This window comes from Nyctibius grandis, chromosome 8, assembly GCF_013368605.1.
Source record: "Nyctibius grandis isolate bNycGra1 chromosome 8, bNycGra1.pri, whole genome shotgun sequence".
Taxonomy (NCBI): Eukaryota; Metazoa; Chordata; class Aves; order Nyctibiiformes; family Nyctibiidae; genus Nyctibius; species Nyctibius grandis.
Window position 1 is genome coordinate 36402152 of NC_090665.1, and position 27657 is coordinate 36429808.

The following is a 27657-nucleotide window of genomic DNA, read 5'->3' on the forward strand; positions in this document are numbered from 1 at the left end:
GGATTTGGTGGGGAGTACTATAAGGAACCCTGTTCACTTTAGTACCTGGAAGGCAGAATAGAGGATCATTTATCATTCTACTACCAGTTTTGGAAGGGATGTATTCTAAAACGAATTAAAACATTCAAGTGCATCTTTTGGAGTAGCAATACCAAACCAGTAAGCAACAAGAGCGAACCACTCACAATTTAAAACAAATGCCAAACCACTGAGCCTTGGAATTCATTTCAAGGTATGGCCCATGTATGAGCGTTGCCTCCATCATCTCTTCATACACCATGTTTAACTTTATTGCCCCGTAGAGCTGAGAGGCTGTAGGTTTATTTGTTTGGAACTTACTGGTGACTCAGATATTGCTGCAACTTTCAAAGAATTCTTGATGGAGCTGAGTTCCCACATGTGTAAGTTTACGATGTGCATGCCACAACATCCCCTTGTGATCTTGTACAGGTTTTTAAGTACGGCTTTCCGGAGAAGAATGTACACCCAGGGATCTAAAATCTGATTCCACGTTGCCATTCGGAGAGCAAAAAGTATTGTTTCACAGGTCTCCTTTGAACGACTCTCATTTATCCCAATTCTGGCCATTGTCACCTGAAAATGGAACATTTTAAAATTATACATCAGAAAAATACACCAAGACAGCATGTGTATGAGTGAAATTGTTTCAACATTATCTCTAATCTTCACACCTTCGCAGCATAAATGTATCCCAGTTGCAAAGTAAAAACTTTCAGGTATGTAACATTTACCGTCCCCGAAATCCCTAATGTTTTACACAGGAGGTACATGTGTCTCTGCTGAATTACTTCTGCTGAACCTTGAGCAGAGGATGGCAACCAGACAGAGAATATCCTCCAAAACCAGGGACTGATTTGAGTGAGAAATAAAAACTTATCCAGAATACAGCACCTTGATTTCATCACGAAGATTCATGTTTCAAGCTGCAACAGAACATAATTTATTGACACCAGAGGTTTAGAAGTTTCTAGGAAAATTTAAGTCATGGGGACAAAGGCCACCGATATCCTTCCTCTTGCCAATGGAGACACAGAGGGTTTCAGTCACCTGTGGAGGTGCTGCACATGGATAGACCTTCACCAGCAGCAACACTGCCATAGCCAACAGTTTCACATGGGTGGAGGCATTGGCCTTCCAGTGTAGCTTAGCAGGACTGCTTCTGGCGGAGGATGCCCAAGCGCTACACCAGCCCAGGAAGTTGTGGCTGGCCTCCCCACTTTGCAGAGCTGCAACCTAGGCTTTGAAACACCAGCCCTAGTGAAGCGCTCGCTGCTGGGGCTCCTGCCCTGCAGAGCCCTCCTTTACAGGATTTCTGCCACCAAGGTTTTGTAACCTGAGTTCCTGCGTGAAGAAAGCCTGACTCTGCAAAGCCAGGAATCTGCCAGAGGACAGTAAATTATCTCTCTCTATTATGAATGTTAAAAGCACATGAAGACTTTTTTGGTAGAAAGATGAAACACTGTAAGGCTTTCAGTCCCAAAGCCTTTAAAGTGATACAGTTATTTAACTAAGAAACAGGATATTTTACAACCAATGCTATGAGTACACTGATTTACTGGGTGATAAGAGGTACGGTCAGTCTGTCTGAGTGCAGAGGGTCATATTTTCACAAAGATACATTGTAAAAAAAAAAACAAACTAAAAAAATAATAATGAATGAATGAAGAGAGAAAACTACTGCTCAAGATTCCAGCAAACCTATTTTACTCCTTTTTAAATGCTTCTCTGTATTTCTAGGCCCTACCTATAGCTTGCAGGTCAACATATCTGAGTATAAACTTGAGCGGAACAGAGTGAACGCATAAAAGGAGATTGTACTTGCTTGATTAAGCATTCGATCAAGTGTTTCTGTGTGGACATCTATGGGAGCAGCAAAGAGAGCCCATAGGAACATTCCTAAGGAAGCTGGTAAGACTGGCAGAAGCACAGCTGGGAACCAGTGCGAGGAGGAGGAGGAATGTCTGAGCACCGAGCCAACACAAACACTTACAAGTCAGTTCCCTGAATCTGCTTTTCACCCCACAACCGTTGGGTGCATTCCTCTCTGACATCAGCAGACCACCCAAACTTGGACAACTCCTTTGGCTTCTGCACGGGATATTTTCTCAGGACGGTCCTACATTTTATTTATTAGAGGTTCAATACCACAAGCCAAGCTCAGAGGGAGTACTCCTTACTCGTGCAAGTAGGACTGGGCAGCAAATGACAGCACAACGGAGCTCATAGACCAATGTCCTTCTCCAATATAGCCGACGCTTGACTTAATACAGACATATAGCTTCCTAATCTGCTTCTTGATGTACTTCAAAATTTCATTTGTTGTTCTTCTCTCTCATTCTGCAAACTTAATAAATGCCAAACCCAACAGAATTTCATGCCTGGAAGAGGAGGCAGCAGATGTTGCCATCTAGGAAAAGTAGCTCCATCCAGACTTTGTAAAACTGTATTATTTTCTCACATGCTATCTAGCAAACTTGGGAGATTCCTTTCCATTTAGTAGTAATCACCTCTAAGTGAATCCATTCATTTGCTGTTCAACTTGCTGGCTCAACATAAAGTACCTCTGTTTTGATTATGGATTTACATAAAGTAAATCAGGACAACAAGGAAATTTGATACATAATTTTATAGATTCTGATATTTGGAGAAGCTTCATCCAGAACATTTAAGTTACCTCTTCTGAATACTGGACATATAAAAAATAAAATATCTGAACTCACAAGTAGCAAGTACAACTTATGTACATAGCTAAATGCTTATGCAACTCAGCTGTGAATCCCTGTATTGGAAATAATAAGATAAAATCTATCTACAAATTTTGTTTCGTAAAATAAGAATTTTCTAGACATATTACTTACATTATTTGGGAGTGTTATGCAGAAATAAAAAAAAAAGTTTCCTTTCTTGTATTCCTAAAAACAACATAAAACAATATCCCATCTCTTTGAAGTTCTGACAGGTTAAAATTCCTGTATAGGCCTGGACTAAGAGAATCTCAGTCCAGCCCCAAGCATGAGAGATTCCTAAGCATTTTTATCCTTAAACACTTGTGGCAGAGCAGCAGTAGTGACAGGCATGCTACCAGTACATTGTCTCTGAGTATGAAGTGAGATAGCTTCTCGCTCCTCCAAAGAGCCTGCACTGTACTGGGAGCTCTTCCATGTTTTCTGAGAACACACATAAGAAAACTGCAGGCAACTGAAGCCAACTGCATGCAAAGAGAGGGCAAAGGCGAAACCATGTTCTGGCTACTGGAGCCTTTCTAAAAAATCGTCTGACAAGTTCTAGAACAAGACACTAAACTCCAGCTGAATAGCAGTAGAATGGAGTGAGGTCAATATAAATTATTATTTCTATCACATTTTCATTTTATTTTTTTTTAATTTAAATTTAAATTCTTAAAATACTATTCCAAAGTCATTTTGAAATCATAAATGATAAAAAGGCCTAATACGCTACCAGGTGTTTAATAAAGGATTTCACTGAATTGAAACATGCAGACAGTCTGCATTAGCTCCCTAGGTGCAAGAAAGTCGTGTCACTGAACTGGCACAAGTCACCGGCTCAGGAACTGCAACCAGAGCTTGCTGCAGTGCTGAGCTGACTTCTGAGAGCAGGACCTCCTAGGCAGGCACCGAAAGGACACTTCTTTTCTTCTTATTTGACTAATACTGTTTAATAATTACTTCAAAGTCAAGAAACCAATTCAAAGACTTCTTTTCTCCTTCCCTGCAGGTCCATCAGGTTAGTATGCTGAAGGAATTCTGTCCTCTGCAGCCAGCAGTACACAAGTGGGGTAGCGGGAAGAGGCAACACAGTTGCATCATATCTGGTTGCCTTTGATCTCTACAACAGGATTTAACATTAATGCAGATTCAGCAGTATGACTCAAAAAATTAATCCCCAGCTGGTAAATAATAAACGTAACTCATGACATTTTCTAACATATTTAGAAATTTAAAAATCCAAGTGCATTTTGCTGAGTTATACAATGTTTATATGGATACAGCTGTAGTACGTCTCCCTGCTTTGCAAAAAAATGGAAGTACCACATGATGTAACCAATACAATTCAAACTTTCTTTAGGGAAGTAACTAAAAAAGCATAACTGCAAAAGTGACTTTTTTAACCAAGGCTGCCTGCTTGTAAGATATAAAGTTACTCTGACTCATATTAGTCCTTGCTGGTTTAAGGAAAGACCTGCGAATTCCCTGTCCCTAAAAATAAAATATACAGAGAAATCAAATTGGTGTCAGGCAAGAACTTGACACAATACATTAAACTTGCTAAACATGCTTTTTGTCCAATTTTAGGCTTCACTAAAACCAAAGCTCACTTTGCAAGATCCAGAAAGTCTGATGGAAAAGTTTTAAAAACATTTTGAAATTGTTGACTTCTACAATTTTGCATCTAGCAGATAGCATCAGAGAATTGCCATTTCCCTTAAGGGCAAAGCTCAGTGCAACAAACTGAAAAAAATTTCTCCAAAGCTTCACACCACTCTCCAAATATAAACAGCATGCCTTTAATTTCCCTTCCAATTGGATCTCAATTACATGAGTACAACTACTATGCTAAATGGCAGTGCTGCTCAATCTCATTCCTGTTAGTACTCAAGGACAGCCAGTCAAAACAAGAAGCAGACTTTACAGCTAGTTAGGAAATAAGGCAAACTGTAACACTACTTTGATGCATTTCAGCACATAGGCTCTAAATCCAAGTTCTATCATTGACTTCATGAAACTGGATAAAAACCAGCACCAAGAGACTGACATGGAAAGCGGAGCAGACAGGCCAATTTTGTTATGTGCAAACAAATATCAGAAATTCTCTTCCTCTGTAGCTCAGCCCTCACGCTCCATTTCCCTGTGGAACCTGCAGGACAACTCCCAAACCTCTTCCTCTTCCTTTGGATTTCGTTACAAGCCGTTCTGAGAACTTCCATTAATGGAAGAAAGTCCATGTTTTTTTTTCAGTATTTGCAGAGCACTTCTATTTTGACACTGATGCCTGTGTCAAACACAGAGGTGCATATCCCCTTCTCCTAAAGCACACAGGACTCAAGGCGGTATTCTATTGACTATGTCCCACTCCATGGAAATAAAAAATATATAATTATTTTGAATTTCCAGAAGTTTTTGGAACTTCCATTATTCATATGTACTACAAAGAAGTTGCAGTCTGCTATAGGCAAGAGCTGATTAGAATATTATGCTTTGTAGTATTCTATAAACACAGATTTTAAGAAAAAATTATGCAAAAGAGGGGGAGAGAGGAATCAAAATGTATCTATCGTCACATTTTATGTACCTTTTTATATCTTCTAATAGAACAGCTGTTAGAAAAGAAACACTGACAGCAAACTGCCTATATCATTGCTATATAGATATTGCAGTATATAAACCAAGCATTTGTTGCAACAAAGCAGAGTATGCTCCACTTTATTTTTAATTTGATTCTATATAAGTCAGTTTAAAAGCAAGGGCTTCCAAGAAAAATACGTAGCGCACCACTTCTGCAATCAAAATGTTAGTACATACACTGTACTACTTATGCCACATAATGCTTTTTATGTTATAAATCTGCAACATGTTTTTCCCCTAATGTTTTCCTTACCTTTTTTAAAGGAAAAACATGAACCATACCTTCAATTTTATATAACCATATGATCATTTGGCCAAGCAAGTAAAATTTTAAACCGAGCATAGAGATTTTATAAAAAACAAGTACGTAAAAAGGAACTGGAGAAAACAAAATGCACTAGTTAGTTTTCCTCCACATTAAGGTCCAGAGGGTACTTTTAAGGGGATACGTAATACTTCCATGTGTAAAGCTGTGCAGGATCAGCTCTTGACAAGTAGCAGCAAAATAAGGGAGTCCCCTTTTCTCTCATGTACACTTCTGGGAAAAAATAATAATGCCACTAAAAAATTAACAATGGATCCACTGGCTCGCTATTCGGGTTGGAAAAAATTTGCATCTCAGACTTTCTCAGACTAGGCAGCCTAGTCTGAGAAAGACCCTTCCCTATCAGGGTCACAGTCTCTCTCGGGAAACACAGAACCGAAGTGAGAAACAGACGAAAAGATCGGACGACCAAAGGTAGCTGAGGTTGCAAAAACATTTTGCAAAAGTTTATTTAGCCTCCATGTGCTCCATATTCACCCCACTTAAAACAGAGCTGTGTAAACCCTTGGTAGGTATTGTAAAGCTAAAGGCACTCAGAGCTCAGAGGTGTTCCCGCGGCACTCACACAGAGTATGGTCTGAAGAGAACTCACCGTCTATTGCACTCCATTACTGTGCCATTACAGTGTAACATTTTCACCACCTGTGTTTTTTAACAACTTTATGCAAAATATTTACGTATGGCAACATATTTTCTGAATAAACATTTGGAAACAATTTGAAATGAGATTTTAATGTATAGAAGAATTTGTCAAAATTACTGAAAAAAAGGTAAAGTGCCATGACATTATACTTACTATTTATATTTTACTAACTGCCTTTGGCATTATCATGCTTTATATAAGGCAGGAATGCAATTATGAAGTAAGCCTCATAAAGAGAAGGATTTCTTTGTGTGCATAAACTTATGAACATTAAATGAAAGTGAACCTTTTCTTTTCTGTCAACTTTCCCCTTCGACACTATCTATTTGGATCTGCTTTGCAGTAACATAAATTCAGGTTGGGCTTGAATGAAGCATTCCAGGTCACTGCTCTTTGTTTCTCTGAAAGAATCCAGATACTTCCAGCTTGGATTGGCAGTCTTTTTTCCTTCTTTCCTTTCCACCCTCTCAAAATGAGAAATACTTTGGTTCAACTAGCAATGTAATTACTCTCACAGTTTAATTGATTAACTCATTTGCAAGGCAAGCAGAATGGACATGGACAGAGAAAAGTTTAGCACTGAAAACAGTAGATGACTCACTTCATAATGAAAAGACACCGTGTCCATATCAAAGACAAATAAACAAGCTGAGCTACATGTTTTAAAGTTACCAGAAAGCTTGCTTCCATAGAGCAACAAATGTATTGCTGCCTAACAACAAGGCCTAGAACAAAAATCTCTTGTACAAAAGAATTAATTTTACAGATAAAATTAAAATATTCTTTATCCAGCAACGCTGAGAGAAACTTCACAGGCCAACTGCTAGACCTCTTGGGGCCAGAAAACAATAGAGTATTTCTAATACTGCATAAAAAGGATCATCCTGAGAAAAACAATCAAATCAGTATTTATGGACTATATGTATAAGTATTTAAGGAATACATGTATTCAGGATCCATTCGTTCTTCCTTTAGGGTCAGCTGGGTAAAGCTTCAAACCCTGGAAACGCCCTATTACAACTCTTTTATTGCTTTGCTTTTTCAGGTTTTCACACCCATTTGGAAAACAATCACTTTTTTTGGTTAAACAAATATTCTCATTGATTTAGGAGCAACAGAACTTCTCTCACTAATACCCTACAAACCCAAAGAAAGAATCAGAAATAACACATAATACTGGGAAGGAAGAGAAGAACTGTCTGAATACAGAAAAAAAAGAGACAATATACAGACAACCTGGAGGAAAAATGAGCTGCCAAGGTCCATAATTATAGAATGAATTCAGCATATAATTTCTGTTATGCACAGGATCAAATCAATAGCTTAGAAGTGAACTGTCTTTTCAAACGTCACCACATTCACAGTGCTTTATTATTAAAGTCATCCTCCACTGTATTTACATGTCTGAGGAAAGATACAATATAGGTTCAGCAACCAGAGGCAAATCTTCCACTTAACATCTTTGAGAGCAAGAAAATATTCTTCTATAGGGAATGCAGGATCTGGCAGTTCTTACTTGGCCATTTTTTTAATTCGCTCAGATTTGTTACTTTTATCTAAGAAGCCAAGAACTAGGCTGAATTCTCTAAGGGTTCCTTGGACAGGGCACTCCTTGATTTCAGAGGAGTAGCACGTACATGCAGGCTTTCAGGGCAAATACCATCAAACCCAGAGATATCCACACATATCAGAAGTGTGAAAAGAAGGAAAAGGAATTTTGCAGTGAGTCAGTCATGATATACAGTGGCCTTTCCACCTCTTCTAGAATTCAGGAATGCAGATGGCTTTGATGCATGACCAAGCCTGCAAGACCTCAAGTAACAACAGGTCTACAAAAGTAAAGAACCTACTCTATTGTCTACCAACGGAGCCAGACCTTCAGTTTATTGTCTAAGAAATTATGGTGTTTATTACATGGGTGCAGGGGGAAAATAAGTAGAAAAAAAAAGATATATTAATTTGTAATTATATTTTATGTACATTTATGTTTACTGTGTATGCAACATAGACAGTAAAGGAAAATAAAATCTTTAAAGATGGATTGGAGTCATATCCACCTAATGACTTGGTGCTATCTGATTTGCAGCATTTGCAAATCTGGCTGGAGGCAGATGTGATGCGTTCCTTTCATGTTGTTGTTTTTAAAATCACCTTTATTAAAGTGACTTACTCTATATTTCATTCTGGAGAAGTAAACTAAGAAGCTATGGACGGAAATACCAGGGCTAATGAATTAGCAACATATTTACCAAGTTGGAACATACAATTTGCAATTATTTTTTTCTTTAATGTTGGCAAATAAACTAAAAGGCACTGCTGTGCAGCTGGACCACCTTTTAGGTGGTGGAGGAAGACAAAAATCAAATCTCCATTTAAGAGTGATTTATTTCTCATTACTGCAAACGCACACTCCTGGTACAAAGCAGATTCAATTTTATTTCCAACTCACCAATGAAGTGTAAATCCTAAAACAAATTGCTATCACTCACATGGATCCTCATCTCCTTCCTGCTTCACCTTCTGTTTTAACACCTTTCCATGCAGTGAGGCAGAGAGGAACACAGCTGGTCACATCCCTGCCAGCACAAGAGTCCTCATCCTCACATCCTCACATGCTGATGTTTGTCATTACATAGGTGACGAGGCTGCTCACGGGCAGACTCACTACATCCTTCACCTTCTCCCTCACTCCTGTAACTTTGGGGTGGCCATGCAGCCCACTCCCAGCCAGCTTATGCAGGGTTCAAGCCACGTGAGGCAGCTGGCAGCACACAGGTCCAAGATAGCAAGTAGGGGACCAGCTGGAGATCAGTCATGAACTTCCATTTCTCCAATGATGAAGTAATCTTTGGTTTCTGTGAGTCTAGTATTGAGGCCTAATTGTTTTAAAAAACCTCAGTTCAGGTCATCCCTTACACAAAGGCTCACCTTCAGCCTTCTTTAGGAAACCGTGCAGAAGCACAGCTCCAATGCCATTCAAACCTGCCCTTCAGCACTCATCTCTCAATGAGATCTTCACATGGCTCATTAAAAAGAAGAGCGAAGAGCAAGCTCATGAGCTGCTCTCCGCTCCCTGCTCTGTGGAGTAGACAAACAAGCCTTCAGCAAAAGACAGTATATTACCTACAACGCGGCTCAGGTTCATTCAGCCACTCAGCTATTTCGCCTCACCCGATATGAGAACAAATCTGAAAGAATGAGTCACAATTACCAAAACTTCACTGTAACTCCTGGTGTAAACCTTTTCTGCAATGTTCTGCTATTAGTAAAAGCACATACACAGAACCCACAACGGGACCACGTTCCTGTTCTGCTAGGCACTGTGCACGCACACAGTAAACAGGCACCTTCCTTCCTCAAGGAACTTGTAACCCAAGTAACCAGCTGCAATTCCACAATTTCTGAATCTTTTACATGTAAATTTAAGTCTTAAAAGCACATGAAATAAGAATTATTGCTCTGTTTTAAAGCTAAACAACATATTTCCCAGAAGAGGATCCAAATAATGTGTGCTCTCAGACATGAACTGATTCTACACTGCTATTAAGACAAATAACTTCCACTAGAAAAATTTATAATCACCATGCAAAACTTAACACCACGAATTAACACTATAATACATAATAAATATCTCACAGAACATAAAAATGTATGTCACACACTGATGTCTGTCATGTTAAACCTGGTGAGGATGGAGGAGTTTCTGGAGCTGTTCCATGTTAGTGTCTTTGTCCCAGAGACTTTTCAGCAACAAGTTTACCATTTAAAGACTTCAGATAGTCAGGAAAAAGAGCCTTCCTAAAATAACCATCCAAAAATGGTTATGCCGTGTATGACATTTTCCAAAAATGGCTATGCAGTGTATGATATTTTCAAGCAAGAAAGGCCTGAATAAGTGTAATATCTAGGAAACAGGAAGAATCCACTTTTGTCAAAAAAAAATTGGAATGTATATCAAACTGACTTCAAGCACAGAATCCGAAAACTTTACACCTGAATAAATGAGGGGAGGTTGTGAATGGAAATTTACTCTGGCCGGAGCTTTCAGAATTTGATTTTTGAGATGGCAACTTCAAAATTGAAAAAAAATATTGCCTAGTGAAAGTCACTGACATCTATTTGGAATTAAAATATTTGTGTTTGAATTTATAGATCTTTATGGTTTAATTCTGTATGTATAATATAAATTTAAAAATCAAGTGGCAAGCAATTCTGAAAAGAAAAAACAGGACCAAGTTGTTTTGAAAATGCGATGTTCTCACATGACTGGAAACCTGCCTTCCCTACTTTTTCTCTCCAAAACAAACCAACCTCATTGCATTCTGATGGCACTGCATTTTCAGAAAAAGGCTTTACATAAGTTTTTCCAAACAGCACAAGTAAACATAGATAACAAAAACTATAATTACGCTTCTGTAAAAGCCTCTGGTAAAGGACAATCTGTCAATATCAGTCACCTTCCTTCCCTGCTTCATATCAGTACTGCAGGACAATATGCTGACCACTGTTCATTTCTTCTCGCAGAACTTCTTTCCTGCTGAGAGAGTATCTCAAGCTGCTCCACTCCCTGACTTCTGCGAGAGGGAGGCAAACACTTGAATTACAATATAGCCACAATTAATATAGAGCTTCTAAGTACTCTATGTAAACTATGGCCTGGCCCACACTTAAAGCATTTTTTTAAATGATTCGTATTTCTCAGAAAGGCTAAGGCCTGCAAGCTCTCTACAAACTGTAAAAGATTAAATAGGAACAGGACCAATTCTGAACACTGAAACAGTACCTTTGAAAATTCAGTATCATTTTAGGTTGGGTATACTCTATAAATGATGCACATTCCATTTCTCCGCTATTCTGGTTGAAATTTGCCAGCTGTGCCTCTTAAGAATCCAAAATAAAAGAAAGATCTCTACAACCAATACTAAAAAAAGGCATGAATATCTTATCCAAGGGTTTCTAGTATCATAGAAGCACATCTGAATAGGTGGATTGAATTTTTAAATGCATTGTATTAAACTTTGTTGTTCTCTCTCTGCAAATACCTACAATTTCTTTCCACGGAGTATTTTCATGGTGACACACAAAAGCACACTCAAATTGTCTGTTGCTGCTTAAACCTTATTCCACAGGAAACTAAGGTAAAAAGACACTTCTGTCCTAAGACTAACAAAAACTTCAATCAAAATGAGTGTTCTCTTTCCTCTTAACCCCTAAAATCATCTAGCTATTCCAAAATATCTTTTGGGCCATAATATTAGCAATGACACTAACATTTCAGCGATTTAACCTTGAGTATCAGAAGCTCATTCAGAGGAACTAAAGCAAGAACAGTAACTGAATTTGCACAGTGTTAATGGATGCATTGAGAAACTCGGCAAGCAATTAAAAGGCCATGATATGAGGAAGAGTGAGAGCCCTTTTTCTAGTGCAGCTTGAAAGACAAGCAAACTCATATGAGGTTTTTTTTTATTTCCGGAGGAACTCAGGGAGCATTTATTCAGTCAAACAGACGCTCCTGGTCTGTACCTCTTCTGACACAGCAAGGCCTGGAAAAGAAAATAACAACCTACAGTCGACAACAACCATTCCTGTATTGACGAGAAAGAGAAAAGAGAGAAAGAGGCCTTCTGCTAGCAAAAAGCTTTTTTTCCTTTCCCTATGAAACTGGTTCATGTATTAAAACTCTTGTGGCAGAAGTGGGCTTCTGAGATGGGCTGGCACCTGGCCCAAGAGATGCAACAACAAACATCCAACGGGTAATTTCCCATGGAGGTCCTGCAGCAGGTCACCTCTCTCCCGTGCCCGTCAGCCTGCTGCAGGCAGGGTGGAAGCGGCACCCGGGACCCAACTGGAACCACATCTTCTTTACTCTGACAACACATCCCACCTTTGTATGAGGTCAACAGACAACCGTTCTAGCAAAACACAAGAATTCAATTACAAAAGGCAGCACAAACATAGTGATTATCATTGATTATCTTCTTAAAATCTGAATCTTGAAAAAGACGACAAGTGCGTTTTTACCCTGTGACAGGAACTTTTACAACAGCACTCAAGCTGCAAGGTTAGCTAAACATGTTTAAGAGTATCTCCTTCAGTCTTTAGAAACAGATGACTGGACATCGAAAGCCTAATTTATTCTTTTTCAAAGGTTCACTCTTCTTGTTGACAGTGCCTGTGCAGGCACAACGAGCTCACGGAGGCTGCAGCTTTGACTAACAACGTATTTTGCCAGTGGCTCTGTAAGAGCATATGGTTCAGCAGAGCAGCCACCCATGAGATCTGGAGTGGCTGTGCTGTGTACAGCGACAAGGGCCTCACTGGCAAAGCGTGGAGCTGCATCTTGGGACATCTCGTGTCTGCTTCTCCTCAGCTGCACTTTTCAATTATGAAAATCACCAGCCAGAGAGCACAAAAGAAGGGACAAATTTTTAAGTAACTATTTTGCTGTAGGGACAATACAACCAGCGGTATTTGAAGGTGTACAAACAACATTAAAAAAAGCAATGAGCTTGTATAAGTGATGCCCACTGCACATATAAGCATAAGGTAGTATAACAGAAATTTAAACTGCCAGCTTGTTAAAGAATACAGAAAACAGGAATGGAGGGAGACGTTTCAAGGGTAACGGGGGTATGAATTCCTGGCAAAGTGTCACTGGCAAAGTGTCACTGTGCAAGCGTACACACATGACTGCACATAAAAAAATACTACAATGAGATGCCTTGTACCACAAAGTATGTTATACTGTATGCAACTCCATGGCCTAGAATTTAGTTAGTGTAAAACCTGCAACCCACTGACCTCCTTCAGCGCATACCAACCATGAGCCTGTCTCAGCACCCTTATAGCAGCCTTCCAGTACCTGAAGGGGCCTACAGGAAAGCGGGAGAGAGACTTTTACAAAGGCATGTAGTGATAGGACAAGGGTGATGGTTTTAAACTGAAAGAGGGTAGATTTAGATTAGATATTAAGAAGAAATTCATTTACTGTTGAGGGTGGTGAGACACTGGAATAGGTTGCCCAGAGAAGCTGTGGATGCCCCCTCGCTGGCAGTGTTTAAGGCCAGGTGGATGAGGCTTTGAGCAACCTGGTCTGGTGGAAAGGTGTCCCCTGCCTGCCGCAGGGTGGTTGGAATGAGTGATCTTTAAAGTCCCTTCCAACCCAAACCATTCTATGATTCTATGAAAATATCTAGTGGAGGCAACCACAGTGGGGTGGGCTGGCATAGGGTATTCCACCGAAAGCATCCCTCTTAGCGCAGCACTGCCCTTCTTGCCTCCCCCGGCAGCCTGTTCACTGAAGGACCACTCAGGGCAAGCTCCGGCAGCTTCTAGGTTGGAGTGATCAGCAAACTGTGAGCTAAATGCAGCTCTACGGTGCACGAAAACCAACCATCAAGCCTCATTGCAAGAGACAATCTGAGGACAAGAAGATGTCAGAGCAAGTTCAGAGAGGACGTGATTAGCATAACAAATTGGAAAGGGAAGAGATGACATGAGAAGAGACTGCTAGAAATTAATCTAGGCAGTAAAAAAAGCAACTGAATAAGAGCTGATTTAATCATATGAAATAAATAGCGGAGATCTTTAATAAGAAAACAGAAGGAGCGGCTATTTTCTGCAGTAGAGGTGAGGTAAAACTGGAATGAAAGTAGTCAGATAACTGCATGGAAAAAGATCTTAACAGGAATAATTTAAATGTAAAAGTATTTTTCTCAGGCTAAGACTGTTCCACACGTGAAAAAGATTAGACCTTTCTCCATATCATGATTTGTTCCTGTAGATAAATTCACTCTGAAATAAACCCCTCCTGTCCATAATTACAGGGAGTTCACTTTGCTACTCAAAAAAACCCAAAATTTAAAATATGTTTTTCCCTTGAGCGTCACAGAATTTGACATACTGAAGTCAGAATTTCCTCATATGAACACAGCTCCAAAAACAAGCTGTTCCATGACAGGCCAGGCATCAAGTCACAGCCAAAAACCAGCTTTATATAACTATCTATTTCATCAGATATGCTTGTCACAAAATGCTCCAAAAAAACTTCCTTTGGGAATCCAACCCCTAGGGACCAAATTTATCCAACAAAATTCACATATCCCTAGCAAAGGGCTAACACTTTAGCAAGGATGAAAAAAGATGACTTACTACACAGACGAGTTGATGTTAGTGTCTTCGGAACATATTTTCCTGGAATTACCGATCACAAAGCAAAATTATTTGGACTGTCAGAACAAGTGTGCCACTGAAAATCATTGACTACATAGATTATCGGAAAACTCAATAATTTCACTTGTTGCCTTTTTTGTGAATTCCCTCCTGCTCTCAACTCCTCAGAAGGAGAGAAATGTTCCCCCATAAGGGAAGAAGCAGGGAGCACCCCTCATTCTGGTAGTCCATTAAGGAAAGATTCCCACACAGTGGCAGAAAACTTGAAAAAGCTGCTCATGTTTTAGGAACAAATGAGATGGAGCTTCAGGAAAGAAATTAGAAGGAAGAAAAGAAATCAGAAGGAAGTCCCTGTCCAACAGCCCCAGGCAGAGCTCCACATGAGCCATGCCATAGTCTCTGCTTCTGAAAAATGCTCCAGATCTCCAGGAGTCTTAAAATAGAGGTGGCGATTGATTATAATATTATATATTATTATATATAATACTAAATGTTATATATATATACATATACACAGCTGTATAAAGGCACCAAAACAAGTTCACTACCACTAAACAGGTGCATAAGTTCAGTTCCACATCAGACATCATAAAGGACAATCCAGGGTCTTGTGCCTCTAATGTCACCTAAAGGTGATTTTAGCACAGGACAGTGACTGAATATAGAAGTCCACTTGGGAAAAAAAAAAAAAAATCTAATAGTGAAGTAAATCTGCAGTTGGATTACAGTATTGGATAGACTTGATTTTGGTAGCCATGCACATATGACAATTGACGTAACACCAGACTAGATTAAAAACAGAAGAAAAATAAACAAAGCAAACCCCTCATCAGATGGAGAATCACACCAAATAAATCCAAACTCTTGTATCTGCAAACCACATGTGGCATAAACTGCATTGCCCTCCTCCACTTTCTCTTCCAAGTGTTTGTTTGGTTTCTAATGGCTTTGGTTTATATCAAGGCAATTCACTCTCACATAACATTTTGTTGTGTATTGTGCTGGTTTTGGCTGGGGTAGAGTTAATTTTCTTCATAGAAGCCAGTATGAGGTTATGTTTTGGATTTGTGCTGGAAACAGTGTTGATAATGCAGAGATGTTTTAGTTCTTGCTGAGAAGCGCTTACATAGAGTCAAGGTCTTTTCTGCTCCTCACACCCCCACCAGCAAGTAGGCTGGGGGTGCACAAGAATTTGGGAGCGGACCCAGGCAGAACAGCTACCCAAAGGGATATTCTATACCATACGATGTTATGCTCCGCAATAAACTGGGGGGCAGGTTGGTGGGGGGGCCACTGCTCGGGGACTGTCTGGGCATCGGGCGGTTGGTGGTGAGCAATTGTTTTCATTTGCATCACTTGTCTTTCTTGGGGTTTATTTCTCTCTCTTTGTTATTTTCCTTTTCATTACATTTTTTATTATTATAATTATTATTGTTATTATTATTATTTTATTTTATTAAACTTTTCTTATCTCAACCTACAAGTGTTCTCACTTTTACCCTTCCAATTCTCTCCCCCCATCCCGCTGGGAGGGAGAGAGCAAGCAGCTGTGTGGTGCTCAGTTGCCGGCTGGGGTTAAACCACATGTATACTCTTTGAGATAGAGAACATGGATAAAATTTGCAATTCAAAGATTGACACTGACTTCTAGTTTTGCTTTGACAAAAAATTAAAAAAAACAAATGAATGCAAAACAAGCCTGCATTTACCTACTTTGCCAAATAATTTCACCTATGAACACCTGCTCATATTTATTTCAAGAAATACATATTTTGGTATATGCTGATGAAATTATAGACTCTAAACAATTCATTTCACAAATTAAAAGCCCTGAGAGGTTTCAGATAAATCGGACAAGTAGATTTGGATCAGCAATTCATCGTAAATGACACACCCTGATAAACCCTGGATTTCTTTATTGTAGCACTTTAGCGGTACGTTCCTGGCAAAGCTTTATTCCACTGCATCTGTATGCTCCACTGCAGCCCAATAAAGCTTGCTAAATTAACACTATGCTTGCTAAATTAATTCTGTTCATATTCAGTGAACAGAATGCTATCAAAACAAAGATTGGGTAATTCTGATAATTAACTTTGATGCAAACTCTACGATCCTAATAGCTAAGAAATGTAACACCTACCAAAGACCCGGTCCCATTGCATTTCCCAGACTATCATGGAACTCTGGCTAAAACACTAACTGTTCACTTCCTTGATACTTTGTTTCAAGAACTAAATCCTACCTTACACTAACTTTTTTTAACTTTTTATTTCTAATGTACATTTGTCCATATTGCAGAACTATTTTCCATACTGCCAGGCTAATTCAGTGATAGTTTGGCTCACCTCATTTCAAAAGAGATCCAGAAGCAAAGTGTCGCGAGCCCGGAACGCACAGAGAGCACCAGCAGATTTGCCGCCCAATGAACCAGAGTTGCTTGTGTATCATCACCTCCCTCCCCAACTCATTCCCCAAAACTACCAAGTACTTAAGCAAGAAGTCATTCACTGATCTGTATCACCAGCTGATGAAAACACCAAGCTCTGAAAAGGCTCTCAAAAACAATTTTGCAGCTGGAATAATAATTCATTGTCAACTACAACTTTGATGAAGTTAAATACTTAAACAGAAGTAGTGTTGTGATTTCATTCAAGATTGCCAAGATTTTTTAAATTAAGTTTTTATAATTCACAAAAATTGAAAGACATAACAAGATTACCAACACTGAAAAAACAAGCACAGTAGTTGCAATTTAGTGTTCCTTCATATTTTAAATAAATTAAATATCTCTTTTGAATTAAAAAAGTCTATAGCTCTTTTGACACACAAGGGCTTTTTCAAAATCAAATTAATTCCAACATTTAAGGACAGTTATTTTACTGAAAATGTCACCAGAGGATAATACACTGCTTTTTCTGGAAAAGTAAAACCATTATTTGAGTTGCTTTTCTTAAAAACCATCCCATGGCTTGCCCCAGACAAATTTCAGGAGGTGACTGAGTGTCTGGGAGTAACTGGAAGTAAGTTCACTGCAAAAGTTTGCTATACTCTTCGGACAACTTTGTTTATGCTCTATACACTACAGCCAGGACACTGACAAAAGCCAGCATGAATTTAAACTATGCTGCAGAGCAAGTCTAGAAAATCTGTACAGAGAAGCAGGGGAAAATTCTGCGTGTGTGTTGAACAAAAGTGAAAGAGGTTTTGTGCATGTCAGTGATGCAGAGATTTATACCCAGACTCTCTCCTTGAAGTCTGCGATACTGGATTAATTAAATGCTACCTGCCAGATATACCCAACTGCTGCAGCTAGGCTAATACCAGTATCTAATTTAGAACTAGTTCAGGTAACTCCATACTGCACCATAGGCAGTGAGTAGATTATTAAATAGAGCTGGATCTGACTCAGATCTCAGATTTAAATTTCTATATTTGTGAGCTCAACCCAAAATTGCTCCTTATTCATACCAGTGGAAAACTATGGGACCTTGTTTCTAGGAAACAAATTAAGATTTCGTACTACTTGTGACTTAACCCCTCTCGCCCTAGTAAAAAACAACTTTTCTTCAGTCAGGTTTACTACAGTAAAAACAGTCACAGTTAATATCAGCTTTATAATGCCATCATACAATAGGAGCTGTCAAATTCTTTCCCATATCATAATCCCGCTTCCTTTGACCTTGCTCAAGACAGAGTACACGCTAGCATGACCAACACTTACCGCTTTGGAAGAGTCACAGCAGTTACCAGCCAGCAGTCCTGAGGTACAGCCAGGACAGCCAAGAAAGCGCACCGACTGCACAGAGCAGCTTTGATAGTCATCTGCCCAGATCACAAACCCAGCTTGGTCAGGTCTAAACCAAATTTTTATTTTAACCCACTGCCAACCACTGGTTTTTAACATGATTCTAAAGCAAAGCCCTTAATACCCTGCTAATGGAGTGGAGGATTTTTACGTTCTTAACTGTTATCTTCCATAACACAGTTCGCAAGTAGCAGCAAACCGTAATAATAACAACAAACAGACTACCATAAAGAAAAAAATGATATGAACCACAGCACAGACTAAACAGACTTGTCACTCCAAGATTTCACTGAATTTTTGGACAAGCTCGATATCTGCTCTGACTTATTCTAGCCACCACTCCACTACCACTGTCTGCTTCACAGCATTTTTGGACAAGCTCAATATCTGCTCTGACTTATTCTAGCCACCACTCCACTACCACTGTCTGCTTCACAGCACTGGAAATAAAAGTCCACACAGTCCCTATACATTTTGCTTACTCAATCTATTTTGCTTATGATGAGAAATGTACAATAATTACCATGTTTGTTATAGATGCATAGGTACATACAGTATAGGCAATATGCTGTAAAATTAATACATCGAAGAGTGAATGGAGCTGTTATTGCAGCTAAAGCGCCTTAAAACCTGGAGATAAAAAAAGTGTAACTTTTATACAGTGATGTGCATTAAAAAAGTGGCAAACACGTTAGGCTCTTACCAGGAATGGACTCCAGCAAATGCAAGAAACACACATTATAGCCAAGAGCTGAATGATCATTTCAAAATGATGAGATCTGCCTTGTCTTTGTTGACTTTTAAATTTGACTCTTAAGAGGGTAATTCCTGTGACAGCATTGCACAAGAATGAAATAGCAAGGGCCAGTAACCCAAGGCAAGAAAAAAGTAAGAGATAAAATCTGTCTTCCCAGTCCTCAACGTGTTCTGTTTTATAGAAACACCAGGTCCTCGATGCTTGAATTTGATAGGCTCTAAACCTAAGAATAGGCAGCAAAGCTATAAGAACAGCAAACAGACATACCATAGTCAACATCATTTTCACATGTTTAGAAGTCATTTTTGTAGAGTGAAATATTGGCTTAGTGACTCCAATGCACCGTTCAACAGCCATCACACTGCCCAGGAAGAGCGGACACAAACCAAAGAAAACCATGCAGATGCCAAAAACACTGCAAAGAATGTTGGACTGGTTAAACCGAATCCAGTCTTTATCCGATGCATACACAAACACTGCAATGGCTCCGTTGATGAGGTGGCCGAAGAGATCTGTGACGACCAAACCACTAGCAAGAAGCAAAAAGGAGGCTTTCGATTTCTGTCTAAATCTCTGATATGCTTTCAGGAGAATCGCTATGGCAAGACTGTTGGACAAAATTCCCACCGTCATGAAGATTATTGAAAAGAAAACAGAAATCTTCTTCTCCGTGTGGCAGGTTGTGTTTTTTAAGATTCCAAATCCAGCCAGCCCTGGTGATTTTGAACTGTTCATGGTTAGGAAAGCAGAGGCAGCCCTCAAAACATTTCAGCAGTCTTGCAATCAAAAGGCATCTGCAATATTAAAAACAAATACACATGCGCTGTAAAAGGCATACCACTGTTCAAATGACATTTGAAGCAGAAATTCCATAGTATTAGCCTGTGGTACAAATCTAATTTTCCGGTTTTCTGAGTGTTATGATATGGCATCATATTTTAAGCGCATCAGTCACGGGATAAAACAATTATCTGCATGCATTATACAACGTAGTGTACAGTATCGTTACAGTCTCTGCACATATAAGATATGCAAAATAATGTATAAAACATATAATGCTCATGTACATATAACCAGAGAAACCATACAAAACATTCTTGTGGTTAAACTACGTATATAAACAAATGTTTCTGCAACATACTCCTAGAATGAAAGTATTTATCAGCCCAACCACAGGCAAAAGCGAAATACTCAGACTGGAATGTTTTGAGATGATAATCACACTCCATTTTTCCTCTCACTGTTAAGCATTTATTTTCAAAACAATGTCCTAACATCTTCCAAGTAATTCTCCTCTCACAATTCAATGTTTTAAAGCTTTAACCTAACCAACACTAAAGTCTCCAACTCCCCGGTTCCCTCACTGAATCACAAACTTGTATTTTAGACGCTCCCTTATTCATAAGCTAATTCTGCAAGTTACTTCACACTTTATCTCCCATCTCTACTCTCAGGACATTCCCGCTGGCAAAAAACTTCCCATGCAGAAAAAAAGAGCAGGGTTTAATAACGCACGATACAAAGAGGCGGCGAGGTCTCGGTAGCTGAGCTAGATCAGAGCCCGGGCACGCCGGAGCCAAAGGCACTTCCAGCGTTCAGGGCTGCTGAACGGGAGCGCAGCCGGCGGACTCCCCGGGGGAGCACCTTCCCTCCCCGCCTCCCCGCAGCGCGGCACCCGCGCCGAGAGCGAACCTCCGCGGCCGCGGCTGCACCTGGGCAGCAGCGGAGGAAGCGGAGAAGCGCCCCGCGGCACCGGCGCTCCCGCCCGCCGTCCCGCAGCGCCCTGTAGCGCCCGCCGCCGCCGGGGGCGGGGCGAGCCCGCCACGCCGGGCACAAGTGCCACCGGCCGCTACCGGCACCGGCCCCGACCCGCCCGGCTCCGAGCCGTGTCCCCGCGCCCCGCAGGGCTCCCACCGCCCAGCCCCGCCGGCGCGCACCGCTCCCTCCCCGCCCCAGTCCGGCCCGCCGCCGCTCACCTCCGCTTCACTCCGCGGCGCCGGAGAGAGGCGCGGCGGCGCAACGCGGTGCCCCGCCGGCCGCCGCCGCCCCCCCGGCGCCGCCCGCCTCCCGCCCTCCCTCCGCCTTCCTTCACGGCCTCCCGCCCTCCCTCCCCGCAGCCGCCCCCGGCCCGGGGCCCGGCCACCCTCCAGCGCTGGAGCGGTCGCGCTGCCCGGCCCTGTCTGCCCGCGGGGACCGTGCCGTCGTGCCGCGGGGTCGCTGCTGCCCCTCGCGCTGTGCGGGGCGACCGGGAGGCTCCGCGTGCACCCGGGGACGCGGTACCTGCCCCCCCCACACCTAGCACCAGCGTCCCTTTGCCGGGCCCTTCTGGAGGGGGCTGCGGGGCCATTCGGGCAGCCCCGGGGGCGCCCGGCTCTGTCCCAAGGAGGTGGAAACCCTGAGCTCAGGCCTTCCCCCACCGCGGCAGCAGGGAGAGGCGCAGGGAGCTTGTCCCTCGCACGCCAGCGCGGGACCTCCTGCCTTGCTCTGCCGGGGTGCTGAGAGGGGTGTCCGGCAAGGAGGTCCAGGCAACAAGGCCATCCCCACCAGGCAGGATGGGTTCTTGCCCACGGTGCTGCAGCCACGGCAGTAGCAGCTCATGGGGCAACGAAGAGACCTCATCTGTCCTCAGCCACAGCCTCGTCCCTTCACTTTCCATGTGCTTCTGCCAAACCACCCTGTTCACCAGCACACAGGGAGCTCAGGAAGGGGCAGCCCCCAGCAACACTGCCATGGATGCAGCTGTGCACATCATCAGACACATGTCCCTTGCACCTACCGGGTGGTGTACAGCTAAGGGTGCTCCTCGGGCCATTTCTCCACTGGAGCAATACGAGAACACAGCCAGATGAGGAGTTAATGATACTACAGAGAAGGCTGCAGATCCAAAGGTTCTTCATGTCGCATCACATACTCAGGCTGTTACAACTTGAAGTTATAGATAAATTTTAAGTTCTCTCATCCACCAATGTCCAGGACTACCAAACAGGCCTGAATGGGAATTTTTACTAAAAATTCTTACTACAGAAATAAGCCAAAATATAAAATCAAGGTCAAAATATAAAATCAAACTGTAAAATATTACAGAATTTGTCATGGGTAAGAATGATGGAGAACTTATATTTACTTCCATTGAGACACAGCCTTGAGTTGTACTGCTCCTAGATCCACAAGGCAATTATTTAAAATTAAAATTCTCAAACGTGTTACAGGTTTTGCTTACCTTTATGGCTTGAATACTATGGATACAATTCGTCTCTCCCTAATCCACCAGTGAGGTAACACAGGCCAGCAAAATCCATTCTTTCAAATAGTATCTCCAATCATATATACAAACAGTTAAAAGCACCATGCAATGGCCTTTTTCCTGAACATGCTTGTCAGATTTTGGCATCTTATACAATGAGCAAAAATGGTCACTTTGGTCTGATTGGGACCTATAAATTCCCAGAAATCCTTTTTTTAAGACAAAAATAAAGTATAGAAATATCCCAAAATACATTATTGCCTGTTAAAGTTCAGAGGAAAAGACTTTATTTTATGTTTCCCTGCCCAGAAATAAATAGAGATAGAGATCTCAAACTACAAACACCATGCCCTTCTTTCCTAGCCAGATTTCTTCACCATTTCTCCTGAAATGGGGGCAAGTCTCTTTGAAAAGAAGCAATGAAGTTGGTACATCAAGACCCTGCAGTCTAGGAGGTAGAAGCTAAAACACCGTTATCAGGTAGATCAAGCGAAAGAGAACAGAAAAGCCTCAAGACAAATGTTTCAGTGTGCTTGTAAAAACGTGGTTAGAGCAAGGAAGGAACACACAAGCTTGTAGAGTGCATCCTGAGAAAAGCCCTGGTCTGCCGAAAGGAGGGAGAGGGACACTTGAATTGCTGCAGAAATGGAGAAAGGAGAGCAAGAAATAGTGTTAGGAAAGTAAATATATAAACTTCCATCTCTTTTCAGACAACAGGCATAGAAGAGTGCTCTTGCACCTGTACAGCTGGACGAGCATGAAGTGCCACATCACAGTTTTGCAAGCAGCAGGCATGTTAACCATTGACATAAGCAGGGCAGGTATGCCTGCAGCCCAGCCCTGTACACATTTGTGCGCTCCTGATACAGGAATAACTGAAATAGTGGCTTGTCTGGAATGGGGTGATTTTGTGGAGTTATGGCTAAGTAGGATGGTGACTTCAGAAGGTGTCAGAGGAGTGAAAACTGGCAATGACACCAGCAGAACTAAGTTTTTCAGACTGACTGATGGTCAGCTCTTTTCATTTCCTATTACTAATGAAAACAGGAGTGACCAAAATTGTCCCATCACAGCCTCTGCTGTGGGTCCTGGCTGGGGAGCCCCTGCTTGCTCAAGGGGGAGCAGTCTCTTCACAGGTCGTACAGCTGAGCCAGAGCTGCAGGAAAGGAGAGGAACGATTAACATCGTCTTCATCAGGGCAGTGGCTCTTCCTCTCATCAACAGTTTGCCAATCAGCCATTATGGAGCTGGGCTTGATAGAGTCCCTTATACGGCCAAAAAGAAAAGGTATAGGTGCAGGAGTCACATGGGAGTGTTTCTTAGAGGTTGCTTTGCTCTGGCTGTTCAAAGGCTACAAAAGATTGAAGAACTGAAGTAGTGCCATTGGCTTGGCTCACTGGCTTCAGCATTTCTGAATGTGTTTTGGAGCCTGTGTTTACTGTAAAACCCAAGACTCCTGGATACTCCAAGAATCAAGAAGATAAATACCCAAGTTTCAACCTGAATGAAGGAATCAGCATTCGGTGCCCATGTTCAATGGGTTTAAATTCAGAAGCATTCGTATAACATATGCAAAGATAAAAAGACCGTCTGCACCTCTCCATGTGCTGTGATAATTGCAATCCACCCATTGGTTACCAAACTCCAAAGAGTGGGAGGAAAATAGAAAAAAACTCTTCCGGATGGGGAAGCATGTTGCTAGTTGGCAAATGAAGTGTACAGTAATCAAATCCTCAAAGCCGCCTGCTACAAATCCAGAAGCATACTCAAGTGTTGCACTAATTTTTCACTAAAGACCAACTCCAGACAACCTTGCTGTAAATATACAGGTAGACATTTCAGTATCAGCATCAAAGGTAGCAGAATGCAAATAAAAATATCTCTTCCTCTTTTGTCATCTTCTGTTAAATTTCTTGTGCAGCCTTCAATGACAGTTACTATATACTTTTATTTTTCACATTTCTTGCTGCAAAACATTGGAAACCTTCTTTTCTTTGTACATGACAACAGTAAATGTCATCTTTCCAACTAATCACATTTAGTGAAATATCAGTGATATAAAAGCTTATATTTAGGAGAAAAAAGTAGTAAATCAAAATAACTATAGATGGAAATTAATAAAATACATCAGATTTGGGGTACCTCAGTCAAATAAAACTGTCAGTGATAATTCTTCAGTTAAATACCACATTGTTCAGCCCATAATTGACAGAGACAAAAAAGACTTCTGAGGTCACAGACATTGACAGCAAGTCCCACAGCACCCATTGCCATGAAGGGTTAGAGTTACTGTCTTCCAGTTCTCTGAAATCAGTAGTCCTTTTAGGACTTCCTTCTCCTCTGGAATTAGTGTAATCCCTGCCACCCCCATGGAGCAACTTCTATCAAAAATCCAACTATACAAGATGAATGAGGTATTCAAATGAAAAAGATACTCAGATGGAGGTAAGAAAGGAGATTTAGACTCTCCTCTATAAAATCCTCCTGTACAATCAGGAAATATTGTACATTTTTTGATGCATACACACTGTTCTAAATATTGTATGGCTGAGGAAAAAAAATTAAATGACTGCAAATGATGAGTTTCAAGAGGCCAATAAACAATATTGAGAAGTGAGTTGGGCAGAGGCTTGCTCTGTTCTGAAGCTAGCAATAGGCAGACAGCAGAAACATGGAAATGAAAAATTACAGTCTTGAAAGTCTGAGTCACTCCTTAACACCAGCACTACTAATTCTTCTTGTATTTTTAGTGGCATTATTTAGTATCCTCATTATTAGAAAATGAGGAATAATTTACATGTCTATTTGGAGGTTAACTTGGTTTTACAGCAGATTTTCAGAGGCTGTGATTTTAAATCACGTGTAAGTGAACGACAATTCGCAATATCATTTCATGAAACAGTTAACACTGATCAAGGCTGATTTTGCTTTAGAAATTAATTACACCTCATGTATGGAAAATGTAGGCAGAAAATGAGGTCACTAATATGGAAGGTGATGATGTACATAGTAAAATGGCAATAAGTGCACGATAAAGGATATCACCAATTCTTAAGCATTTGAAGGCTCATATAAATTTAACAAAGCTTTCTTAAAAGCATTATGTGACTGTTGTACCCCCTTTCAGATCAGGTATAGTTTCTCATTTAGGTCCTGGCATGATAGTGTTATGACAAAACTGTAAGTTTCTGTCTAACCTAGAAAACAGATGTTTTATAAGAACGTGCACTATCATATCAGTGTGCAGTTAGACAGCGTAGGTACATGAAGCAAGTAATGGAAGTTGCAATACATCTCCTCGAAGATCTGGTCTCAGGATCCTGGGTTTGCTTGATTTGTGAGGAGGGTGGATAAACTCTTTGCTAAGTCGTGGGCAATGGGAGAGGTGCCTGAGGACTGGAGGAAAGCGAATGTCACTCCAGTCTTCAAAAAGGGCAAGAAGGAGGACCCGGGTAACTATAGACCGGTCAGCCTCACCTCCATCCCCGGAAAGGTGATGGAGCAACTTGTTCTTGGTGCTGTCTCTAGACACATCAAGGATAGGGGGATCATTAGGGGCACTCAGCATGGCTTCACCAACGGGAAGTCATGCTCAACCAACTTGATAGCCTTTTATGAGGATGTTACCCGGTGGATAGATGATGGTAAAGCTGTGGATGTGGTCTATCTCGATTTCAGTAAAGCGTTTGACACGGTCTCCCACAGCATCCTCGCAGCTAAACTGGGGAAGTGTGGTCTGGATGATCGGGTAGTGAGGTGGATTGTGAACTGGCTGAAGGAAAGAAGCCAGAGAGTAGTGGTCAATGGGACAGAGTCCAGTTGGAGGTCTGTGTCTAGCGGAGTTCCGCAAGGGTCGGTTCTGGGACCAGTTCTATTCAATATATTCATTAATGACTTGGATGAGGGATTAGAGTGCACTATCAGCAAGTTCGCTGATGACACAAAACTGGGAGGAGTGGCTGACACAACGGAAGGCTGCGCAGCCATTCAGAGAGACCTGGACAGGCTGGAGAGTTGGGCGGGGAGAAATTTAATGAAATATAACAAGGGCAAGTGTAGAGTCCTGCATCTGGGCAAGAACAACCCCATGTACCAGTACAAGTTGGGGACAGAGCTGTTGGAGACCAGCGTAGGGGAAAGGGACCTGGGGGTCCTAGTGGACAACAGGATGACCATGAGCCAGCAGTGTGCCCTTGTGGCCAAGAAGGCCAATGGCATCCTGGGGTGTATTAGAAGGGGTGTGGTTAGCAGGTCGAGAGAGGTTCTCCTCCCCCTCTACTCTGCCCTGGTGAGGCCGCATCTGGAGTATTGTGTCCAGTTCTGGGCCCCTCAGTTTAAGAAGGACAGGGAACTGCTAGAGAGAGTCCAGCGCAGAGCCACGAAGATGATTAAGGGAGTGGAACATCTCCCTTATGAGGAGAGGCTGAGGGAGCTGGGTCTCTTTAGCTTGGAGAAGAGGAGACTGAGGGGTGACCTCATTAATGTTTATAAATATGTAAAGGGCAAGTGTCATGAGGATGGAGCCAGGCTCTTCTCAGTGACATCCCTTGACGGGACAAGGGGCAATGGGTGCAAGCTGGAACACAGGAGGTTCCACTTAAATTTGAGGAAAAACTTCTTTACGGTGAGGGTGACTGAACACTGGAACAGGCTGCCCAGAGAGGTTGTGGAGTCTCCTTTTCTGGAGACATTCAAAACCCGCCTGGACGCGTTCCTGTGTGATATGGTCTAGGCAATCCTGCCCCGGCAGGGGGATTGGACTAGATGATCTTTCGAGGTCCCTTCCAATCCCTGACATTCTGTGATTCTGTGATTCTGTGATATTCAAAATACTCATTTTAAAATATGTTAAAACACTTCTCTGATTAAAAAAAAAGTATGGTTCAGCAGAATGTGCTGAACAGCTCATCCATGGCTTTGTCATTCAGATAACTGCCACTCTGACCTTCATGCCTCACCATGAAGTAGTTCATAGAGCAGTCACAAATTCTGGCATAAGTACTGCCTGAATTGGGACACTGGCCAATGCAGTTAGAGGAGGAAATTCCTAGGTAGTTAAATATAAATTAATGGTGTTTTGTAACAAGCCCCAGATCAGTTCAGGAGGTTAAAAACACCAATGTGCCAGTAGGCAGTCACTATCAGAGTAGAATAAAAAAAAAGAAAGGTCATCAGGATTCATAACAACAAACATGCATCCTGCTGCTGAGATTTCTACCTGCTGATATATAAAAAGGGACTGTTTGCTCTTACTGGAAGTACAGCTGTGGATAATGGTGTTTTATTTTCTAAACATCCCTATCAGCAAGGAAGTTCAATTCTTT

The 27657-nt window shown here is 41.4% G+C and overlaps 1 protein-coding gene across 1 annotated transcript; it reads right to left on the minus strand.

The window, feature by feature from the left end:
- Positions 1–260: 260 nt before the first annotated feature.
- On the minus strand, positions 261–19824 carry PTGFR (prostaglandin F receptor). The gene is made up of 2 exons (XM_068406997.1): positions 19036–19824; positions 261–594 (listed from the first exon to the last, which is right to left on the minus strand). Exons 1-2 carry the CDS (start codon positions 19822–19824, stop codon positions 289–291), a joined length of 1095 nt encoding a protein of 364 aa, XP_068263098.1. The 3' UTR covers positions 261–288.
- Between the last annotated feature and the right edge of the window lie 7833 nt (positions 19825–27657).

Excerpts from the sequence above, each read along its gene's own strand:
- PTGFR (XM_068406997.1), bottom strand. The coding sequence starts at position 19,824 with ATGAACAGTTCAAAATCACCAGGGCTGGCTGGATTTGGAATCTTAAAA. Across the intron at positions 595-19,035 it reads TTTGCTGGAGTCCATTCCTG|GTGACAATGGCCAGAATTGG; the intron begins GTAAGAGCCTAA and ends TTCCATTTTCAG.